At 39.4% G+C, this 12,538-nt stretch overlaps 1 protein-coding gene across 2 annotated transcripts; it reads right to left on the reverse strand.

Annotated features, from left to right (window-relative positions):
* Positions 1-893: 893 nt before the first annotated feature.
* Positions 894-10,636, reverse strand: arsh (arylsulfatase H). 2 transcript variants are annotated; one of them, XM_085384615.1, is made up of 11 exons: positions 10,482-10,636; positions 9,676-9,828; positions 7,804-7,925; positions 7,571-7,693; positions 7,091-7,293; positions 5,738-5,958; positions 4,314-4,450; positions 3,929-4,066; positions 3,590-3,749; positions 3,311-3,432; positions 894-2,242 (listed from the first exon to the last, which is right to left on the reverse strand). In XM_085384615.1, exons 1-11 carry the CDS (start codon positions 10,484-10,486, stop codon positions 1,833-1,835), a joined length of 1,794 nt encoding a protein of 597 aa, XP_085240741.1. In that variant the 5' UTR covers positions 10,487-10,636; the 3' UTR covers positions 894-1,832. The 2 variants fall into 2 exon arrangements, with proteins under 2 accessions (XP_085240741.1, XP_085240740.1); XM_085384614.1 differs by lacking the exon at positions 10,482-10,636 and having other exon boundaries at positions 9,676-9,854.
* Positions 10,637-12,538: the final 1,902 nt, after the last annotated feature.

Genomic DNA, 12,538 nt, shown 5'->3' on the forward strand with positions numbered 1-12,538 from the left:
GATGATGATGATGATGATGAAATTTCTCTCGTCGCAGACGCAAGTTCAATTTCTAGAGGGAGAGAAGGAGGACAAAAAGGAGGAGGAGATGAGTAGACGGAGGAAGTGGGTAAAGAGAGGAGGGAAGGAGGGGGAGCAATTATAGTGCTGCTGTAGCAAACTTTGATGTTTTGACAGCCAGCCACTGCTGGAGGGAGACAGTGGTGATGATGAAGATAATAAATGGTGATGACACTGATGATGGAGAAGTTCACACAGTCTTTAAAGTATTTTATTATTGAAGATCTGTGGAGCCAGAGCGTGCCAAACTAGGTCAACCACCCACCCTGCCTCAGTGTCCTTGAGCACTGGAGTTCAGCAGATGACTTTGTGCTCTGATCTTAATGAAAGGGTTTTAAGTGTTTGCAAGATCAAAAAGTATTATTATGTAACGAAAATGGCACCGTTGGGAAGGAAGGAGTCACAGGTGAGGATTTCCGAGGAGAGCACAGACTTAAGGCCACGAGGAAACGTCAAATGATTTCTGGTAATGACTAGTGTTAAAATCTTAATTGAAGTTGATACAATATACTTTACCTCATTTGCGTATTTAAGACTTACTTTTGTAATGTAAATATACATAATATTCCTAATTATAATAATTATGATCATTATTCCACAGCATAGCAGCCTACAGTGGCAGAACTATAATCTCACACTTAACCCTTAAGTCTTGTTTTAAAGCTGGAAAGCGCTTCACCAAACCAAACACAGTCTGACTTTGCCCCCTAATGGAACACAGCCTATATTACCTTCTAGAGCAGTTTTACCTCCATTTTCTGCACTGCTGGATGAATGAATTAACTTCATTAAAAAATTAATTAAAAAAAAAAGACAAGAAAAATACAATCAATTCATTTTTATTTACATAGCTCCCAATCACAACTTTAGTCATCTCAAGGTACTTCCCATTTTACGTAATGACTCTAAAACACAATAATGCCCTCTAAGCAAACACTTGGCACAGTAGATTAAAGCAAATAAATAAACATTCCCTTTTAACAGGAAGAAACCTCCAGCAAAACCTGACTCGGGGAGTGTGGACATCTGCCTCGACCAGTTGGAGTAAGGAGAAAGAGAAGAGCATAGAGAGAGACAACGAAAAACAGACAGGGTAAAGCACAATGACCTCACCAGAAGACTGAATGCAGGCAAAATCATTAAAACTCACCGAGCTTTTTCTTTTTCCTTCTTTCATATAACAAGCACGGCTAATGTTTTTCCCATTATAAGATGCCCTTTATTTCTCAAGGGCTTGTCAAAGTGGATGAATGCTCACGCTTGACTTGGTGCCAAATACACTTCCTGATGCAACCCTCTCATTTTTCCGGGCTTGGAACCGGCACTAAGGCTACACGAGCTTGTGACCCCGTGAAGCTGGACTTGTCTCATTGCATGTAAGGTGAATGTGGTAACCACTACACCACGAAGCCACTTTTCCCAATACAAATTAAAAGCACTAATTCACTTCACTGAATTATTACATAGCTAAATCTTCCTTGACTCAACTGCACCAAAAATGTAGATTACGGTATCACAGGTATAGTCGTGTGGAGTCCTTAGTCCACTTCAACACTAATACACTTGGTTCTGGATTATTTCTAATTAATTTAATTAGTCATTTTTCAGCTTCTCTCTTCATTTCCACACAAAACATTGGTATCTTTAAACTGAAAATGCTAGAAATCCAATGAAAAACAAAAGCACTAATTAAATTATTAAACTATTTTATTCGATTTTTTTAAACAGCACCTTCATGAAACCAAAGTCGTTTGTTTCAACTTTTGTCTTTCTTACATATGAGTTGTGTTCTCTTTGCATCCACAGAATGGAAAAGTCCCACAGCAAGGCTGAAGCCAGGGTCTCCACAAAATCTTGTCCCAAGTCAGTTGCAATTCGACGCCCTGTTCAGCTCTATTGGCCTCTGAATGAGCACCAGCAGGTGCCTGTTCATCTGGGAGTGTGCCTTTATGGCTCTCCACGGCTTTGGCGGTCTGCTCAAGGATTTCAGCATATCGGGGCTCAGTATCAGGAGTCAGAGGCCGAGACTCTGAGGGATCGTGGAAGAGGTTATACAGTAGCGGCGGGTCATGGTGAGTCACATGCTCTCCATGACAAAGGCAAATCTTTGTGTCATAGCAGCCACCGGCGCCCGGGGGGAAAAAGTTGGGAGTGAAGAAGTGCACCTTGAAGATAGAGTCACCTGTATGGAAACACACATCGGTGAAGATATATCAACATAGAGTGGCAAGACAAAAAGTGAATATTTAAAAATTATCTTTATATAGAAATGTACTGAAATCAGGTCAAATCTTCATCGAGGTCATAATCATGACAAAACCATCAATTTGAACTAGTAGCACACAAACCATTACATTGTTCTTATAGAAAAGATTATTCAAATTAAAAAATGACTAACTAGAGTCAGGAATTAGCAAAAAGAGTCAAGAGTCCAACCAATGACACGTAATTATTTGCAACAGCCTTACTTTGACCTTTAAAAATAAACATTTCAGGGTTGGAATTTACTATGAAAATAAATAAAAAACACAAAAAACAAAAACCATCTTCTGCTGTGACGCACGTATCCCAAAAATTGATTTGGAAAGACTCACTGTCATCAATCATTGATTTTTATGAAGCTGGAAAGGTTGCAGCTCTAGAGTTTAGATATTAATCAGTCTACAGTGAACAGTGAACCAGCTAAAGGCCAAAACAATCACTGAAGCATCTATTTTAATGAGTCTAACACAAATATTAGGGAAGGTTTGTATATGAACTGATGAACTGTGCAAAGTTGATGTTCTGAAGTGGGACAAAGTTTTTGCTGCACTAAGAAATAAGAAAGAAGTTTTTTATGTCCCTCACTGTATTTATTCAGCTTACAATATAAGACATAATAAGAGCACATATAATATGGATGTACTTATTTTATCCTTTAGCCAAAACACCAGACACACCGTCAGCTATTGCTACTACTGTAATCCCATCACGTGGTAATAAAAAACAGGCTGATGTCAGCATGTTGCGATAAAGCATCAATGTTTTATTATAGCCTTTGCCCTTCGGGGAGCAATTGAGGTCTCTGAGTGCTGTTTTCTATTTCAAGTTTTTGTTACTGAGCACTAAAATTTATTTTGTTTATATTTACAGATCACATTATTTAAAAACTTTGGGAATTTTTGGCATTAATATCCCTAACTGTAACAAGAAATAAGGAATAAAGAATCAAAAATGTTGATCTTCTAGGTTTATATATGTGCAAACTTACTGCCAGGTGGGTGCCAGCGCACTGCATTCAGGTAGATGCCACAGTAGTGGAACATGAACTCGTGCTCTGATCGTGCAACTTCCCCCTCCAACAGCGGCATGAGGTTATAGCCATCGGATTGTCTGGAATAGAATCACAAGAAAAAAAGAGGTCAGAACGATGGGGTAAAATACAATCGGAAACTGTTTTAACCTTTTCAAGAAAACAGGAAAGAAACAAGACTCAGTTAATACAATTACACACAATTTAAAAAGCACTTGTGGGAGTGAATTGATATACCTGTCTGGTTGTTTGTCCTTGGCTAAATATTTAAGGGTGGGATACAGATCCATGAGGCTAGTGGGTTCATCCACCACTTTTCCTGCTCTCAGCCTGCCTGGCCAGCGGAAAATGCCAGGTACCCTGATCCCCCCTTCCCAGCCCCCCATAGCTTTCCCACCTACATGTGAAACAACAGGAGATATAATAAAACACAGAGATGTGATTTTTTTTTTGGTTTTGTTTGTCAATAGTACGCATGAGATTTAAAATTCTACAAAAATGTCTGAATGCCTGCTATAAAATCTTTAAAGTTTGCAATTTAATATCAGCAAAAAAACAGCTTGACACATTGTTTACCTTTATAGATGCCGTTCCAGCCTCCTTTCTGCCCAGTTCGTGAATCAGAATCTTCCAGATGCCCACCATGATCGGATGTAAAGTACATGAGAGTATTGTTGGCAATGCCAAGGGAATCCACCGTCTCTGTAATTTTACCTAAAAAGACAAGCGGCATAGTAAGATAATAGGATGAGGTTGATTTCAAAGGAAAATTAAGAACTGCACAGATTCCTAATTGGTGCAGAGCAACTGATTCATTGAGATCTTGCTTTCATACATTTGGCCATATTTTGTCGTGATTATAAAAACATGGATTGCTGACTGCCACAAAGCTACAAGCCACTGGATAATATTTAACATTGCATGCACATGGTGGCACACTTATTTCACCACCCTCACTCACCAATCATCCAGTCCACTTCTTCTAGGTTGTCACCGTAGGCACCATGCCGACTTTTGCCAGCAAACTGTGGTGTTTTAAACATTGGCGTGTGGATATGGGCCAATGAGAAGACTAGGAGGAATGGACGATCCACATTCCTAAAGAGCAGCAAAAAGGAGTTGAACACTCTCTCAAAGGCCTTTTTTTATCTTTTTAATTATTGCCTGTTTTCTTGTCATGGCAATGGGGACAAGCAATTTCCTGTCATTGTCAACCATAACCAACAATGATCTAATCCCACTCACATAAATTGCCCTGTGAAGCTGAAGTCTGATGCAAACTAAGCCACTAGCATTGTCTGTGTGACATTTGATGCTCTATATAGTTTTTTTTTTTTAAATGGCTTCAATGAGTTGAAAACAGTTCAAGTGAATCAAAACAACACAGGTCCACACACACAAGAATCTTAGGGCGTTTTCACACCCAGAGTTCATTTATTCTGGTGCGAATCAGTTTATGAGTTTATAAACTTGCATCTTTTTCCAGTGTTTTAGTTTGTTTTCATACAGAAAATAAAAAAAATAAAAATGACTAGTTGCTAGTCCGTACAACCGTTTGTGTACTATTTTTTTATAGATCCTGTTTTATGATTTCTTTTGATACGATTTATTTTGGTAATGATCCCTGTAATAACTATCTGAAATAATGAATGTCCTATCCATCCATCCATCCATCCATCCATCCATCTTCATCCGCTTTATCCGAGGCCGGGTCGCGGGGGCAGCAGCCTAAGCAAAGAGGCCCAGACCTCCCTCTCCCCAGCCACCTCCTCCAGCTAATCCGAGGGAACACCAAGGCGTTCCCAGGCCAGCCGAGAGATATAATCTCTCCAGCGTGTCCTGGGTCTGCCCCGGGGCCTCCTCCCGGTGGGACATGCCTGGAACACCTCACCCAGGAGGCGCCCAGGGGGCATCCTTGTCAGATGCCCGAACCACCTCAGCTGGCTCCTTTCGATGTGGAGCAGCAGCGGCTCTACTCTGAGCCCCTCCCGGATGGCCAAACTTCTCACCCTATCTCTAAGGGAGAGGCCAGCCACCCTTCGGAGGAAGCTCATTTCTGCCGCTTGTATCCGCGATCTCGTTCTTATTCCATAGTTCTTTCGGTCACTACCCACAGCTCGTGGCCATAGGTGAGGGTAGGGACGTCCTAATTAGTAAGAATCATTTGAACGTGCACTGATGTCAGTCTGAGTTCAAATGTTAAGGTTAATTTCCTCACAAGGGAAACAGAAAATTATTAGTATTGTTGGAGATCAATCAGCTGTAACTCTAACATAACCATCATATCAAGGTTAACTTCCTTGATAAGACTGCAAACAAAAGACTACCAGTAAAAGTCTCTGCACAAAAGCCATGTGATTATTTGTTTTGCTCCACCACTTTTACCTCTTTATAAAGTTTTGTGCTTCTCCCAGCAATCTCTGGGGCAGTGTCTCCACGGTCATCGGCTGTTCGATTACTTCTTGGTTCCTCATAATGATGCAGTTCCATGTTGGCAAGAACTTAAAGGGCACATACCACACAGCGGTTGCTAGGATGCAGAGAAAGAAAAGTAGTACCAGGAGCCACAGGCCGACTTCAAAAAGGCCACACACACGGGCACACACCTGAAAACATGTAGCACATAGACACACAAAGGCTGGATTCAGAAAGATTTGTCTGTTTGTTTGTTCTTCCCTAATGACAATGTTCACAGTTATTCCCGGTTTACTTCTAGTGTTTTTAGAAAGCCTTTTGATTTTATAGTGGTTTTCTCACCTTAGGTTCTATACGCAGGAGAACAGATTAGGTACTCAGGTAATTAGGTACTCGCTATGTAATGTTTGCCAGCAACACCTGATTACCAACTACAACTTCAGAGATTATATATAACTGACTCAGTCCTCTCTAACATTTAACCATATTTTCTTCATAACAGACATTTTATTGTACAGATATTACTCCTGGGACCCTTCTCTATTAATTTACTTTTGTGCAACTTCATGATACAACCACTAGATGGCATCAGAAACTACCATGAAAGTTTATTATTTTCCCTTAGTGAAACAAGTAGTACATTGTGTCCTTTGTTCACACTAGAACAGAAAATAGAAAATAGTTGTATTTGTTAACATTTGACGAGGATGAAGTGGTTCCTGGTTTTTGTATTTGCTTTTAATCATTTTTAATGACACAGCTAACTGGTACCCCCTGGTTTCTCCTGGGAATACCAATGCTGCAGGTGAGGTAGCATCAATAAACGTTCATGTGTTAACCAAATTTCAATAATGACGTTATTCTTTTTTTCTAGAATAAGTTTCTGGGCGGCGTAACTGAATTTCACATTTGCAGTTTGTGTTTCCAGTTTGTGTTTTTTTTTTTCCTCCAACCTCTTAAGCACATGTCTAAGTGATTACACACATCAGTTAATTTTGCTTTGGGGCAACTAGCACAACGACTCTTTGTTTTCCAGTTTCTTACTCATCGTCTAACAAGGATGTTGTATCCCTCAGGATTTCTTATAATTCCATTCTTTTCAGTAAATATGCCTCTGTGAGACTTCTTTAAAATAAAATGTACCTCATTATGATCTTGTTGTTCTTGTTACGATTATAATTGTATGATCATGCCAGGTCTCTCTTGGAAATGACATTTTTAATCTCAGTGAGATTTTTACCTGGATAAATAAAGGATTAATAAATGAAAAAAGAATGTGTGCAGATGAAAACAAAGATAAACTGACAGAAAAATCACACTTACGATTGTGAGAAGTCCAACTCCGAGCAACATGGTCAAATTTTGGAGCGCGTGCTGGAGATCTACCAGCACGTCGCTGCCCTCTCCAGGCACACAGTCATTGAACAGGGTGAATGGTAGACCATAGAAGTAACTGAAGCCATGCTGGTTCGGGTGATGACAGTGATCCTCTCTGTGTTTGCAATTCACACCCAAGTGCCATTTACCTGTAGATATACAATGAAAATGAGATATAGAGAGATGAGATACCAGAACCATAAATCCTGGGTATGTTTCTTCAGATGAGTTACGGTGCATACCAAATGCAAACCATATGAATTTCAAGTGCTGCGAGTGCCATCAACCTTTTCTCACTTTCACTGGTAAAGTGAGGAAATGCTGATGTCATCACAAATTGCCTTCTTGTGCTCAATAAAACATCCCCGGTGTGCAGACCTTTAAGTGCAATTTTCCAAAGGGCCATAGCACATTATGTCATCTCACCCACTAGACCAGTAGTGTATCCTTGCTGCTGCAGTCTCTTAGCAAAGGTGGTCTCACTGGGTGCAAGCCCTCCTGAACCTCCGAGGAACAGCAGCACCTGGACACGCCCTGTGCTGACCATTCCTAGTCAATAGATGCACACATGCACAAAAAACAAAAAAGGTTAATCAAATATGGAACATGGAGTTTGTCCAGGTTACCACTTGCTGACTGAGCGTAAATATGTCTGTTACCTGAGCGGATTGCATAACGGCCCGTCATAAAAGCAGTACGACTTGGGGTGCAGAGTGGAGCAGCTGCAATGTGCTGAGTAAGCTTCACCCCGTCAGAAGCAAGTCTGTCGATATTTGGAGTTCTAAAGACATTGAACAGATATGATGAAGGGTCTTATCAAGTTTAAACAGAGACACATTTTTTTTGGCTGGATCCACGTTCAGATTATTGGTAATTCTACTCTTCAGACTGAAAAGGAATGGGAGATCAGCCACAGACAAGTGTGCTAGTTTAGCCTGTCCCTGCTGCAGATTGCACTGTTTTGAAATCAGTTACAATATGGCACGTATTATATTATTATACACATTTAGCACATTGTAGTAGCAAGTAAATGAGCAGATCACACTGTGTGTATCACCTCTACAGGATTTTCTTCCTGCTAATCACCATTGTGAAGATGTGTGATGATGAGGATTTAGGATGTAGTGTGAAGGAGTATCTCATTAACTCCTTTAGCACTTTAACAAGGAAAGACTTGAAAGAGAGGGTTTATATGATGGCGCGGGGACTGAACTTTCAAACGATCACATGTGAGAAGTCACTTAGTTAACAGGTTGTGCTAACTTCAGCGAATGCTTTTGCAAGTTACACCACCAGGATCTGTCATACGTAATATTATAATAATATTATATTATTTTGGTTTCCATGTACCCCAGTTTTAAGAAACTAGAGACACACAAATATTCGTGTATTTAACAACATTTTCAAAACTAAGAAAGCTGTATTTCTGTAAAATTAAACAGTGGTGATAACAATATGGCCTATTAATATTTTTTTTTTAATGCTACATTACATAAAGTCTGGAATGGCTTTAAAATTGAATGAACAGACATATTATTTGGTATGAAGATTAAAATTAACTTTAACTACATTACATGCCGTTTTTATTACGGACTTAAAAGAGAGTTTAGAGTTTAATACAATTCCCAAATATTTATGACAGCCTACAACCCGCAGTTTTTTCCTCCAGATATGTAAACATTAGATTGTACAACTTGGTGAAAAGCAAACACACTAACTGAAAACAAGACTAATTCAGCCATATGGAAACATTTAAGAGAACATCTGCAAGTTTGTTGGTTGTTTCAGTTTCATTATTACTATACACAAAGAACAGTTCTTGCTTGTGTGTAATTAGCAGTGCCATGACATTCACCTGTGATACAAGACTGAGAACAGGAAAATGTTTATATTTGCTTTCAACTGAAGGCCAATTTCACTATTACCACTGACAGTGTGTGACTGGCTGTGTGCTTTCACACATATTTGAAAAACATTGGATTGAAAACATTAATGCAATGCTGGACGGCATTAAGGTCAGTGTGAGATCTATAGTCCTGAGTGACATAAGGACAAACTGCTTTGATGACCTGTCAGAGCCAGAGGAGAAATGCATGAACACAATAACAAAATAGAAGTGAAGTGCACGTGCAGACAATAGCAGTGTGCACGAACACAATGAGAAAGGCTAGCATGGGTGGGGAAATGACTGAAGTGCATCAAAGAGATCAAGAACAACTGTAAAATGCCCAATAGTGCTCAGACACTTGTAATTTTATTAAATGCCTGACTTCTTTACTTGCTTGGGTTATGGGCCATTCTCATGGTGTGGCTTTGCAACGTTTACTAAAGGATCTGAAGTAATTCCTCAATTGTAGTTCCTCACTATCAGCTAGTGTTTCAAAGTGTATAATTACTACAGAAGGTTTTTTAAAAATGCATATGTCCTTTAAAATTTATTTAGCCAGTAATGAAATTCTAGAAAGGTGAAAAAATAAACTTAACAAAGAATAGTGGAGCGAAACACACAGCTACACACATTTCAGACTTACCTAATGGTGTCATTACCGTAGCACCCTATATCACCAATTCCTAAGTCATCAACAACCATTAGAACAAAGTTGGGCTTCTGGTCAAATCCCTTCCCTGTGACATCACGTCCTGTTGTCAGGAGCAGGAAGAGAAAAGGAACCAACAGGACAGACCTGAGAGCAAAACACTGGTTATACATCTGAAGTTCTCTTATATGTGATTTTAGACCCCCCCCCCCATATCTTGACAATCAGGGGTCAAAGAAACACTGACATATTTTCCGAACCCAAGGTTAGTATTTTTTTATCATCATTGGTGATTAAGACGTCGTTTATTCGATATTTAAATAAAACCTATATGAATTCATCAGATTTCTGGACTTCCGTATTAGGTTTTGGACTTCGAGCAAATAAAACTTACGATTTCACTTTGGACTCTCTTGCGATTTCACTTGTGACGTGCAACTCTTTTTTGTTTTTTGGATCACATGTCTTACATTTTATATACCAAACCTTTTTTTCTTAATGTATCAACGTGATAACGATTCTTAGTTTTGGTTATAAAACGAATCCAGAATATGACGCGTCTACTGCTGTGATACGTGTTTTGCAACAGTGGCAAATGTGTAAAAAAAAAAAAAGTGACACATAGGTGCTGCTGCTCTGAAGCTCGAACTGTCGGGAGAGCAAAAGTGAAATCAGATAGGTGCCTTTTATCTTTTGTTTTAATTTGAGCTCTTTCAACGGGCTCTTACCGTAGCCCGTGTGAGAGCAATTGCATTTGCAGTTGTCTCGATAAGCAGAATTTTTTTCCCATCCGAACTCACCTCATAATGGGCTTTCACATTCATGAATCCATAAACACAGGAGTTCCTTCTTAGCTAAATTCGTTGGCCCCGCCTCGCTGACTGTACAGTACAGTACAGTATGAGCGCAGAACCTTTATTTGTACCGTAATGTAGGACATAAAGGCACAAAAAAACTGCTGTGGCCTGCAAGTTACTGGTCGACACCCCTTGTTTTTGTCTCATACTTTAAAGGTGCACTTTTTTAGGGACATGGGAGAAAAAAAATTACGATGAACTTTTGCGAGATCTCGCAAAACAAACTCGGGATCTCGCAAAAGTCCGTCTTAATTTTTTTTTCTGCCATGTCCCCTGCGGGGCTCCGTACTTTTTACATATCTTTATCTACTATTATTTTTTCAAAGTTATGATCAATGAATAGTTATTCAGTCCAGTTTAAAGAATTAAGTGGTTTAAGTGTTATGGAAATGCAACATGTTGCAAACTATAATGGGAAATAGATGTCAAAAACACAACTATAGCTCTTTTATAGTATATAATAAACTCATGGACTTATAGGGCATTTGTTATACCTCAGAACATCTATTTGTGAGGGATATTTTTTACACTAAATTATTCTCTTGTATTTTTCATGACTCATTTTATCTCGATACCAAAACAAGACCTTTCATGAGAAATCATTCTACCTGATTAACTTGTTGGGCGCAAACTCTATTAGTCACTACCTCGTCTCCATAGTCACCTTCACTGCTTTGTTTAATTGGACGGCTTACGGTTGGTGTGGGCGTAATGCCTTGGGGGGAGGGGGGGGGAGGGGGGTACCAAATGTGCTCATGAAGACAGGTGTGTTTGGCTTACCAACAAAAACATTATGGAACTTCCCACATTCTATCTCTGAGAAACTGATCAGGTGTGTCTTTATAGACCTGTCACAATAAATCAGTTGCAACGGGAGAATTATTATTGTGTGGCTGTCCTTCTATAAATACCTTACATATCTTAGATTTTTTTTCTCACTGAACTTTATTAACTTTTCGACAGATCACATACACAAAAAGCCACAAACACAAAATAGAATAACTTTTACTGTATTTATATCGTATGTATGGTAAAATAACAGTAATTGAAGCTTACTCATTGGTCACAACCACATGCTCATAAGACCCATAGGGCATTGGTGTTTACCATACAGAATTGCACTCCCTGCCCACTTCATTAGGTACACCCTACTACTAGTTGGACCCCCTTTTGCCTTCATAGCTGCCTTAATTCTTTGTGGTATCAATTCAACAAAATGCTGGAAACATTCCTCAGAGATTTTTGTCCGTACTGATATGATAAAATCATGCCGTTGCTGCAGATTTGTTGGGTGCACATCCATGACAACAATCTGCCGTTCCACCACATGCCAAATGTGCTGTATTGGATTGCGATCTGGTGACTGTGGAGGCCATTTGAGTACATTGAACTTATTGTCATGTTCAAGAAACTAGTTTCTGATGATCTGAACTTTGTGAAATGATTTGTTACCTTGCAGGAAGCGGCCATCAGAAGATGTATACACTAGTTATAAAGGGATGGACATGGTCAGCAACAATACTGCGGCAGGCTGTGGGATTTCAGTGATTCTCAGTAGGTATTAAGGGCTGAAACTGTGCCAAGGAAATATTATATTCGTTATAACACCACCATTTGGCCTGAACAGTTGTTAGAAGACAGGATAGATCCATGTTTTCAGTTTCAGTTTTCATTGTCCAGTTTTGGTGAGCTTACATGAATCCTAGCTTCACTTTACTGTTGTTAGCTGACAGCAGCAACGCCTAGTGTGTTTTTCTGCTGTTAAATTGCAGATAAATTGCACTTTTGGAGATGCTCTTCTGTGTGGCTTGGTTGTAACAAGTGGTTATCTGAGTTACTGTTGCCTTCCTATTACCTCAAAGCAATCTGGCAATTCTCCTATGATCTCTGACATCAATAATGCATCTTCACTCAGAGAACTGCTGCTGATTGGAACTTTTCTCTTTTTTTGGACCATTCTCTGTAAACCCTAGAGATGGTTGCGGTGTTTCTGAGTTTCT

This window comes from Rhamphochromis longiceps, linkage group LG16 (assembly GCF_057381845.1).
Source record: "Rhamphochromis longiceps isolate RC_006_pf linkage group LG16, R_longiceps_female_GT1.1, whole genome shotgun sequence".
Classification (NCBI taxonomy): Eukaryota; Metazoa; Chordata; class Actinopteri; order Cichliformes; family Cichlidae; genus Rhamphochromis; species Rhamphochromis longiceps.